General features: G+C 34.7%; 1 protein-coding gene across 1 annotated transcript in view; it reads left to right on the forward strand.

Annotated features, from left to right (window-relative positions):
* Positions 1-1390: 1390 nt before the first annotated feature.
* Positions 1391-12231, forward strand: part of mbtps2 (membrane-bound transcription factor peptidase, site 2) — a 77443-nt gene continuing 66602 nt past the window's right edge. Inside the window, exons 1-4 of the mRNA XM_039745576.1 lie at positions 1391-1825; positions 4162-4310; positions 8653-8791; positions 10666-10769. Coding sequence (XP_039601510.1) covers positions 1751-1825; positions 4162-4310; positions 8653-8791; positions 10666-10769 — 467 coding nt within the window. The 5' untranslated portion in view covers positions 1391-1750. The remainder of the gene's footprint in view (positions 1826-4161; positions 4311-8652; positions 8792-10665; positions 10770-12231) is intronic.

Below are 12231 nucleotides of genomic sequence, written 5' to 3' on the forward strand. Positions count from 1 at the left end.
GAAATTAACTGATCAGCACAACCTTTCCTTCAAACACCTTACAGTATGGGTCATCTTCTTTTGTGCTTTTTGCTGCTACCCACACACTTATTACATACTCAGATATTTCTTGCTGTTCTTGTATAGTGTCTATTCAAGTCTAAACAACTCCTGAGCTTTGAGGTTAGAAAGTAGTTTTCCTGTTGTTCCTTCAGAAGTCTATGGGGTGCCAGAAAACATTTGTTCAAGCACAGGGCCCCCTTTACTCCTAAGCCCACCCCTGTGTATAACAGTGCTATCTAGAAATCATAGCCATCACCATCCTCTCTAGTGGTCAGAATGTTTTAAGGCTTTAAGGAAAAGATCAAATTTAAATTAATGTCATAATAATTAATCCTACTACCTAAGCAAGCTGCAATGGGTATCAGTCACAGGGTTGCGGGGGATATTTCACAAGTAGTGTTGATGTTTTAGAGGACTTTGCGCAAGGAAGACCAGGAATTTAAAACTGTAAACAGAAATATTCTCATTTTCATGTCAGTCCTTAAATTTTGCTAAATGTCAAATTGTGTATTGTTTAAGTGATATAATGTATAACATACATACTGTAGCTCCAGATATAATTGTGCTCTTTAATGTATTCTTACATTTAAATAGTTTTAATTGTGATTTTTTTTCCCCTAAAGCTACTGTTTAAAATATTAGTGTTATTATTTATAATTACTTACGTGCACTTTGCCATTGATTTGGTGTATTGTAATAAAATAAGTGAAACCATCTTTTTTTTTAAATAACATCCATTGTTTTACATTTATTTTGGCTTTTTTTCTATCTCATCATGAATGACTTTTGCCTAGAGCTCTACATCAACTTTGACAGTTAATTTTATGAAGTCAAACTGATGGGAAATAGGAAGAGACTAACCAGACCCTGCTTGTGGTAGCATTTTTCGATAGGATAACACAGATCGACAGATATAACTATCGATTTATTCCATCGATAGAACACCGGCACTGGATCTCGATCTCAGCTCTATGGGTCTTAGATACTGAGTGCTCATCAAGGATAAAAAAAAAGAACAAAATACACTTGAATCTCCTAACGATTTTGAAGAACTTCAATGCAGCACAAAAAGGAACACCTTTCAATCAAAAAATGTATTCTGGCGATTGTGCGGCGGTTGATATGAGATGCACATTTTCTTATATTTTTTTAACATCACATTTTTCTCATTTATATATTTTTTTCCTTTGGTTGTATAAATTGGACTTCTACCAATATCCTCGCGTGGGGCGAGATTTACTTATTATAATTCAAGCTGTTTTATCATACGCGAATGAATGGAAACTGTACGCTCATTTGGTTTGAGTAAATACGGTGAGAAAGCGATGAAGATAAGAGGCATTTTGTCCCAAACGGCTTTCCGTAGTTAATTCATTTGCGCCTGCTAGTCATGCACCAGCGAAATCAAAATTAAGAAGAATTACTATATTCATCCATTGGCAAGGGGGGAAGAAACGAGTGGAAGAAGTGAGTTAGGCACGTTACAATAAAGTGCTAGTGTAAGTGCATACTCCAGGAGTCGCTGTGTCTCGCTACGAGAAACTGACGATTTACGGGCGCGCAAATATGACGTTGAGCGACTGATACGGAAACGAGATGAGCACTGAAAATCATGTGGATTTGTTTTTATGCTTTCTACAGCTATTAATGAAATTGCGTGTATTTTTTTAAATGTTTTTTAATTCGAAACCAAGACTTGTCGCTTGCAATGATTCCCATCACGGTGCTTGTTATGCTTCTTGTAGGCTGGTGCTTGATATATCTGGCGGATACCATTCTGAAGGTAACGTATTGATGCTTCATTCTTCTCTTTCTTTGACGATTTAATATTTCTGGAAACCAAAAAAGAATAGAAAAATGATGTCAAATTTCGGATTACTGCCGTGGGAGCCCACTATGTTGTTTATTTTTTATGTGACTAGAATGTGTGCAAGTTCCTTAATTTCTCGTGAAATACTGTTATTTAAAAAAAAAACTAGCGAAAGGTCATTTTAACAAAGAACGATGACAAACAATCTTTCTTTTAATAAATGTGCAACTGAATTTCTGAAAATTTAAAATATGAATTTTTATCAATAATATTTACGTAATTGCTGTTGCATTTCTGATTTGGACAAAACAACTTAAACGTGTGAGAAGACTTAAGATACTTATGATTTTATTCAGGTTTTGTTTATTGGTGGCGCAGAGGTGTAGAATGTTACCTTACAGTTCCAGGAATACATTTTGTTTACCGTGAAAACACAACATTCTCAAAACGACAATTCAGGGTCACATGAAGCTGGAGCCTATCCCAGCAACAGTAACCAAAAGGGAGGAAACAGTCCTAGTTAGTTATTTTGTTAGTTCCTTTATTGTGTTATGTCTCAAAGACAACACAATTGTTTTTCATACTTGTCCTTAGTAAAGCAAGCAAGCAAACCTTTAACCACATATGTTTTATAAATGAAAGTCAATAAATATACCAACAATGACATGGTTTCTCTAGCTTAGAAATAGTGATATTGGTTTCTTCATATACAGGATATAAATTGGTGAATGTACTTCTTATGTGTGGTGACATTTTGCATGTTGTGTAGTACCTGTGACAATAATGACCCTATTAAGTGTAATCAATTAAAGTGTTATTGTTGAGTTGTCTAGACTGTTTTGTTTCTGCCATATAGTTAATTCAAAGCAAAGTATCAATTATAACTACTAGAACATTCCACCTTAAAGAAAACTGTCTGTGTGTCCGTCCTGTTGCTTTGTCTCTGTCATTCTAAAGTTGGAGCATCACAGAATTTTTTTGTAATAAATGCATTTCATTTGTTATTCCATTAGATGGTGTATCACATACATAAATCTCATACCAAATGGCTTATAACAGAGACCTAGGTATTGCATAGTGTACTGCCAAAATTATTGACGATGTATGTGATGATTACTTAGATTTCAAACCATCTTAGCTCACCAGGAGCTACTCTACAGTTTTAAAATTCATTTTTTTTTAATCAAGTTTTAAATAACCTTCTCTACCTTTTTTTAAAGAACATATGCTTTGATCACAAGATGCAGACCTTCCTACAGTTCTGATTTTAAATAAAACTAAAAGGCACAGCGACTTTAGTTACATGCCGTAGAAGAGGCTGGATTGTCATTTTTTCCCTAAAATACCGTCTCAAAAAGTTTATTTCATTGTAACCAGTGTTAAAGTGGAATTCATTTTTTCTCTCTTTGCTAAGTGGCCTTACCTAATATAGCCGTACACTACCATATTTTATATCACATAATTCATTTTTCAATTACCATTTAGTAGTTTTAAGAATTCAATTAGACAAACTTGTCTGTAGAAAAGATACTGTAGTTAGATAGAAACTTTATTAAAACCAAAAAGGAAATGTGGCCTTTTTGTCTGCTGCCCAGTAAAATATAAATGCTCACAAATATTTCTGTGCATATACAGCATGATTTATTGTTCTGGCCAGTTATTTTGGGCACACATGTGTGTGCATCCCCACTTATTCACACTGGGGACAATTAAAACTGGATGTGGTATGAAAACCACATTACCTGGAGGAAATTCCATGATTAATCAGGGAGAACATATGTACAGTAACACCACTAATTATTGTCCCACAGTACTGCCCCTAGCTTTTTTGAGTGTAAATTACCATATTTCAATAATAACAAAAAATAAATAAGAGTGGCGATTTCTTTAGTCAGTAGGGCCTTATAAAATGTTTAATCCCTGTTTCCCTAAAAAAGATATAGAAGGAAATTGTTTTTAATACTTCAACATTGGATCTCTAAGTGTCAGAAATTGAACTTGTTTGCTTACTCAAATTCTGTTATTTTATTGCAGTTTGGTATAAGAAATGCTGACATTCTGTAAAAAACTGCAAATATGGCCAGTAAAAGATAAAAGAAGTAATGCACAAGGAGAACAGGAAACCTTTAACTTTTATTGCTATATCATGAATCTGTTTGAAATGTACATGAGAGGATAGCTTAAAATGTGAAATAATTTTATTCTATACTGATAGCTGTCAAATTGTATATTGTATCAGTTAAGTATTTATTTCAGTATTTGTGGAATTATGCAGTAATCCGTTATCTGTTGTTTTGTTTATTTTGCAGACTGCAACTAGTATTAAACACTCATATGAAAACTGGCTTGCATCAAATGGACTTATGCTTTCTCCATTTCATGTCAGATGGCAGACTGGGCTTTTTAACCGTTTGTTTGCCAAATGGGGACGATGGAATCCCAAATTTTTGTATTACTGGTGAGGGTTTGTTTTCTGTATTCTTCAGGACATGACATAATGTGATAAATGATATGGTTTAAACTTGTTTAATACATTGCAAAATTATAAAATATCTATATCATCTTGCTAATATTATTGTAAAATTATTAAGTATTGCTTCTTAAGTAATAAATGTTATTCAGTACCTATTCGTGTATTATGAATTTCTGTGTAGACACCCTTCAAGTAAAATGTTAGCCAAATCTATTTCCGTTGAATCAATTGAAATTAATGATTAGCAAGAAGATTTGTGTCTTTCTATAATTCTACAAGTTACACATATCTTAAGTTGCTGACGTGCAGTAGTCGCTTTAATTAGTCTGGTACCTGTCAATCATGAATAATCCACTGCATCCACTGAACAGTGTCATCTCCAGGCAGAGGAGTAGCTTCAGTGACAGACTTTTGTCACTGTCCTGCTCCACTGACAGACTGAGGAGATCATTCCTCCCCCACACTATGCTACTCTTCAATTCCACCCGGGGGAGTAAATGCTAACATTACTCAGTTATTGTCTGATTTTTTTATTTATATTTTTTCATTTTTTTTTTTCATTTTTATTACTATTTAATATTGTTTCTTTGTATCAGTATACTGCTGCTGGATTATGTGAATTTCCCCTTGGGATTAATAAAGTATCTGTCTATCTATCGTGTCCACACAGTCCTCCTCAGACAAAAAGGGAAGTGTTTTGAAAAAATGATCTGTGTGGTATATCTTATGGAACTACTTCACATCGGCTGCTAACTTTGGTATTGCAGGCTGCTCTGAAAACTGCAATGGTTGCCTCGCTTGTTCAGCAGGGTGAGGTGGGTTGCAAACTTTTTTCACCGTAGTAGTAAAGCGTAGGTTTTTGGAACAACAGCCAGCAGCCACCTCGGCAGCTCTGCATATAAGCTGTGAGGTTGCTCCAGGCCTGACTGGAATGCAGCTCTCTTGTCTGCAACACATTTGCCACAGTTGCCCAGTCAATTTTAATGTAGTGACATGATTGTCACTTAGGAATTTGTTGCCTTGGATATCCATTTGTCACAAGTTAGGGCTACTCTGTCCACTGGCATGAGAAACGCGGCAATGCTTTGCTTAAGGTCTTCATAAAGTCTAGGTACGATAACTTTACTCATTTGTTTTCCAGTTGGTATACTATGTTGCAGTTCCAAAACCTGTATAATTTGCTAGAAGCCCTCATTTTTAACAACAGTGTTGGGTTTTATATCTTTACAGATAAAAATTGCTATAGATTCTGTTGTTTTTTTGGGCATGAAGTGAATTAAATGGAAGCATGGTGCTACATGCTGCCTCCCATGAAGAATGTTTAGGCTGTACTCGTTTGGATGTTGACTGAGATAACATTTCTGGGTGATGTCAGGATAAATGATTTCTCAAATTTGTTGGGGTACAATACTTAACTTTTGAGTTGCACAGCTTGCATATGGCTTTGCTTTTATCCAGTTAAACTTTACCGATACACTGTTTAAATCCATAGTAAGTTGACGCATCTGATTTAAGTGTCTGTCGCTAACCGATGTTGAGGAGGACACGCTACTTTGTGCAGTGTATTAAAGTGATTTTTTTATGTAGAAAGCCTTAATGGGCTCATTAGCGACATCTGCTGGATTGGATGACAAAATTGAAGATAAGCAAAAATTTTCATAGTAACAGAGAAGTGAAAAGTTTTACAAGATCAGTCTTGAGACTTTAAGAATCAATATCCATCCATCCATTATCCAACCCGCTATATCCTAACTACTGGGTCACGGGGGGACTACTGGAGCCAATCCCAGCCAACATAGGGTGTAAGGCAGGAAACAAACCCCGGGCAGGGTGCCAGCCCACTGCAGAAGAATTGATATAAAATTTGTTAAATGAAAAATAATGATCAATCAGAAAATCTATATTTTCAGCCAGGCTTAGCAAACTATATACAGTGTCTTTCATGATAAAGTTAATGGACATTGAAAATTAAGCACGTTTTTATTCACTTCGTGTACAGGTGTGCAAGTGAGGTGATTTGGATGAGAATCACATGGAAAGGTGGTGTTTGAGTTTGATTCAGTCACTTTTTGATTTACAGTTGAGCAGACTACTAAGAAAAATGACCAGGATTCGTCACTGTTTTTCAAAACCCCATGGGCCTAGCCAGAAACCCAAGTGTAAGGATTTTTATTATGAAGAGAAAAATACGTAGTACAACAGAGAGGTACAAGGCCAGCAACACAGGACTTTTGAGAAGTGGTCTAAGAATGTTGCTAAGAAGCACACTCCAATGTGAAGTGTAGCATACCCTGTTGCAAGGCATAATGCACTGGAAGTAACCCTTCCAGTGGTATTAAAATACCAGTGTGTCTGTTGGCATGAACATTGTTTATCTGAGAGCGACGGCAAGAGTGGGCAACTTTGAGGGCTAATAAGGACTCTTGCAGAATGCCCCACTAGAGAGATCATTTGCCAATGTCTCTGTAGCCAAAGGTTGACTTCTGGGACCTACAAGATAGTAAATTGGAAGGACTTCCAGGCTCAGGAACACCCACCAGCATCTTTCAAAGACCTCTTTCTGGCTGGATTATGTTTTCCTGGATCCCTGAACCCCAATACAAAGTAAAGGAGCCAGTGATTCTTGAAAAGTACAGCTTATCATCAAACCATATGAACTCCACATCTCATATGGAAGGATTCTCTGTTGCCATGATGTTGTTTTCTCCTTGTTCATCAGAGGTTAATATCGAGTCCATAGCATAATTGCTCCCAGTGTAGTCCCTCCTACATTTTGTGTTCCCCTTACCTTAGTACTTGGAATGTTGTAGCACTCGCTCAACAAACTGACTGACTGTTTTATCCTTACTCTAGGTCCTCTAATAAATGTGATCTGAGCAGCTCCCTTTTAGCTGTTTCCCCTCACGGTATTTGCCATGAAAAATACATTTTATGGAACTATTTTCTGTTGTCCCCGTTCTGGTTCTGACTTGCCAGCCCACACTGTTGCAACATATTTTATACAAATTAAGAATTGTGCACATCATTGCATCTTTTTACAAACTTATAGTATTTACTTTTTTAAATAATATATGTGATAATATTGTGTATTGAATGTCTGTGTATTTGCTTAAGCTCTTTTTTCCATGAAAAAACAAAAAACTTTCCTTTTAATATTATGAGATCTGTATTTGTATTGCATTATTTTTTTGTACTTCATTTTAGTTTTCTGGTACTTCCGTTGAAATGCAAGAAGGTAATGGACAGCATTGTCTCCCCATTATATTACTTGGCTGGTAGTAAAAAGTTGGGTGGATTAACTGAATACATAATGAAAATGATCGATTGCTACTGCACCCCATTCCCATGCCTTCAGCTTACATTGTTCTTGTTTATTTGTTGGCAGTAGAAGGACTGAAGCAGTTTTGTCAGAGAGTGGAGACTTGTTAGCGTCCACTGCATCCTTTGACTAAACTGAAGTGTCTGTTCATATCATCTTATACTTTATTTTTGTTAATGTATTTTTCAATAGCCTTATGTATATTTAATTAGCTACATTTTGTTCCAAAGGCTCTGTTGTGAAACATGATGTGTTGGTCAAAAATAAAAATTGTGTTGTTAACTAGTAATGCATGAAAAAAGGTCCCTAAACTTGTCATGTACAGAAATGTAAAATTTCACTTTAAATTGTGATGGGAAAAACTGAAGATTTCAGTCATGTATTTGTTACCGTTTTAATGTTAACCATGTGTAGGATCCAAATTTCTGGTAGCAAAGGCAGCTCTTTTTTTTCTTACACTTAGGAAGACTTTGCTTAGTGCTGATTATAATTTCAATTGCAGATATCTGTATTGAAAGATTTTAGGAGATATTTGTTAAATTCTAATTAGGCCCATGAAGTCAATAATTAGCTTCAGTCAGAGCTCCTTACAGGTTACAAACACTGCTAGTTAATTACTGTGGCACTTTGTTATGGTATCCTTTTATTGCCAATCTTGAAATTTTTGCAACACTTTTTTCCTAATGTACTTTGAAAACAGGACATTTAATTTTTATAGATTCTAAGATGGAAGTGAGGTAGCATCCCCATACTGCTTATCACAGAACATTTACTATAGATAGTGACTTATATGCAATATTAGTTGGTTTTTTCTTCTAAAATGTTTATCATATTTTTCCAGCAGTGTCATGAGGTTATGGCATCTTTTGAATGATGTTATTTTTTAGTTTTTTGCTCTTTTCATACAGTGCAGTACTGTTGTGAAATAAATATCTGTCTGTTATGTGTAAGTCAGTTACATCACAACTAAGTAGTTTTAACTAGATTTAATTGTGATTTGAATTTTAGGTTTACCATGGGGATGGTATTTGGAATAATGGCAATGTTTGGATCTATCATACTTCTTTTCAAGACCCTGATGCAGACTTTATCCCAAATGATGTATGAGAACCCAGATGGTTCACATGAGCAGGTGTTGCAGGTTGTGGTAAGGAAAGCTATCTCATTTCAGATCATATTTATCCCAAGGTTTTAATTATGCATAAGTAATTTTTTCTTCTTACTAAAGTTAGGTTTAAAGCTAAATCTATTAATATGTCTAAGTATTTCATTTATTACTCATCAATAATAATAATAAAACGTAATGAAATTTTTTTCCTTGTAGTAGTAGTTGTTGCATTGTCATGTTTATGGAGTTCAGTGAAATTCTTAATTGAGTCAAAATGCATAAGTGAGAAAATGTTCTTCCATAAGAAGTTCGCTGTAAACAAATGGCATGTCATGATTTAAGATGCATAAATGGCTTCCATCTAGATATTTTACTTTTATAATAAATTATATCCATAATAATGATTAGAAAATCTTGCAAAGTTTGCTTCACCAGGAGTTATTTGACATCACGGAAATGTTTGGGAATTTCAACGAACTTGGCGGAATGCATTGAAGTCAATGGGGAAGGAAGAACTAAACTAGTTTTGAGTGGATTATAGTGGTGAAATGGTCTTTTAAGTGTCCCTTGCCAACAATGCTGGAGTGATTACTGTGGTCAAAAACGTGACCAGAGCTATGAGGTGGCATTGCTAATCCCTGTGCCAACCCACCTGAAACAACAAAAGACACAGAACATAAATGTCGGCAAAAATTAAAAAAAAGAAATAAATACAAAATTAAATCACTCATATACAAAAGAAATATGATCAGTTGTAGCTGGTGTAGGACATGCTTTTTAGTTGTACATAAGGCTTGTTAAGACAGTATATTTAACAGGGAAGCAGAAATCTAGCTAAAGGCCTCCAACCTACATTCTTGAGTGAATGGCCAAGCAGTTCTTATAGTATCAGGATCAGCCCTGTACTTATTTGATAGCAAAGGTGTAAGTCAGAGTTGAACTGACATCATTGTTGACTCCTTCAGACCAGAAGGTGCCATATGCACACCATATTCATTGAAATGAGATAGCTCGATGGACAAAATGATGCCCCTTGGAAATGAAACGAACCCCTCAAATGAAAATGCTGCAAGTGTTTTTTTTTTTTAATGTATGCTGGATGCAAATCTAACTGGAGTAGTGACATCACGTGTGCACAAAGCAGATCAGACAGCAATGTGAAATGTGAGGTGGAGTCCACTTACAGTACACAAACATGAAAGATATACACATGGCTGTTATGGCTTTGTAATGTCACTCTGGCCTTGAAAAGCAGCATGAGGTGCTGGAGAAAAAATGTTTGTCTAAACCAATTACACAGTTTATTTCCAGGAAAATATTCAGCGAACAAGGTCACTGGCTAACACAGCATATTCACTCTGAAAAACTCTTATGAGTGTTTGCAAAAAATATGTAATTTGCTTAAAACTCTTTAATAATGATAGACTGTATTAAGTGGTCATATATTTTCCAGTTCAATTTTTCAGTCCTGCTTTTGGCATGTACTGCTTTTAATTTGTGTCAGTGTTCATTTAATTTTAGTTTATTTATTGTTTTGGATATAGCTTTATACAGTTTGCTTTTGGTGATGTGTATTTTATGTATAGTGTACAACAGAATCTTTGGAAGAAATAAGTGTAAATACATTTAACGTAGACAATTCTGCTTACTAGTGTGGCATTGTATAGTTTAGAAAATTTTTACTTAAATAAAAGAATAATTGGGGTTTTTTGACTGTTCCCTAATCCTTGGTCCCCACACACGCTAAATGCTGGGAATTCCTCATTAAACTGTGATGATGACTGTAGTGTAAATAGTGTTTACATGGTTGGATGATATCTCATCAAATGAGTTTACAGTATGTTCAAGTTAAGTGGTCATGAATGAAGAAAGAGCATTTATATAGTTTTTTGTTTCTGTGTCAACATCAACAGGTGCCTGGTGTTAATCTTCCTGTCAGTCAAATGGCTTATTTTTTTGTTGCAATTCTCATTAGTGGTGTCATTCATGAAATTGGCCATGGGGTGGCAGCAATCAGGTAACTGCTATTGCTTTTATTTTAAACGAATGCTTTCTTCTTTTGGCCTGTGAAATTATTGAGACATTTTTATTATAATAACTTTAATAATTCAGTTTTATTAGGGCAAATGTCACTTTTTGCATCAATCAGTTCTTCAGCTAAACACATAGGTTAAATGTGCTTGTGTAAAGTTAAATGATTATATATATATACAGTATATATATATTATATATAAGTGTGTGTATTAGTTTTATTAATAATATACAAGGTGTATTTAAGTCCAGTATTGACAGTGCTGGGCAAATATCTGGCTTCTGTTAACAGGGTATGCTATAAGGCTTTGATTAATATTATAACAGCTTCACACAAACTATTTTGACCGTAAATGAGTCCTTTGTTCAGAACAGAGGACAGAATAAAACTTAGTGTCACAGAACACATGGCTTCAGGGAGTAATTGTAGAATGTCTGACCCTAAATTTCATCTGAATTTAAATGTTTAAGTTTTAAACAGTATAGAAGGTACTATTTTAATTTCAAGGTACTATTTTACTTGCAGGCCTCCTTGAGAAAAAAAATATTTGCAACTTTCTAGTGATAGATGTTGGCTGTAATTCCTTTTGTGGCTGCAGTCTAGTTAAATGTTGCAGATTCAATTAAACTACAATATTCATATATGTTTATGTTCATGTTCAAATGATACATTGATGAGGAATCACCAACATTCCAAGTATAGCTAGCCGAACAATAAATACATCACATTCTGTTTTCTCCTTTTAATAAGATTTGGAGTACATTTGCAGCAACTAGTAAAAAATACTGGAAATATAACCTATGGTAAGATTATGAAGGGCCTTTATCCATCTATCAGTTTTCTTGTGTCACTCAATCCTTGTGGGTTGCTAATATAGAGATACCAATCAAGTTAAGATTTTTTTTTTGAAGTTTGAACAGAAACTGGAATGTATGGATCAAACTTACACAAAGAATGCGGGCATATTATGTAAATGCAAGCACATACTGTATCATTATCAAGCAATCGAAAGCATGAAAAGTTATTGATAGATACTCTAATACATTTTTCTGTATTTTTACCTTAATATACTTACATTTTTACGATTGCTGAATAATAAAAATACAAAAACGCAGAAAATGGAAAAAATAACGAAGTGTTACAGAAACAAAGCTTAGTGAGGATATATGATGGGATCAAATTTGGATTTTTTTTTTTTTTGTCCAGTGAAATGTTTTATCTGTTTTGCTATTGTTAAATAATATTTTTACTGAGTTCCTGTAATCTTCTTATGATCATTATTGTTTCTGAGATTTTACTTTAGCTTGAATTCAACAGTGCTTACTTTCTTAGAGCTTTCCTGGATAGTTTCTTTTATTTTTCCCTAAAAGTTTTAAGCAAGGATCATTTTAATAAGGATCTTCTTCTTTCGGCTGCTTCCGTTAGGGGTTGCCAAAGCGGATCATCT

This window comes from Polypterus senegalus, chromosome 2, assembly GCF_016835505.1.
Source record: "Polypterus senegalus isolate Bchr_013 chromosome 2, ASM1683550v1, whole genome shotgun sequence".
Taxonomy (NCBI): domain Eukaryota; kingdom Metazoa; phylum Chordata; class Cladistia; order Polypteriformes; family Polypteridae; genus Polypterus; species Polypterus senegalus.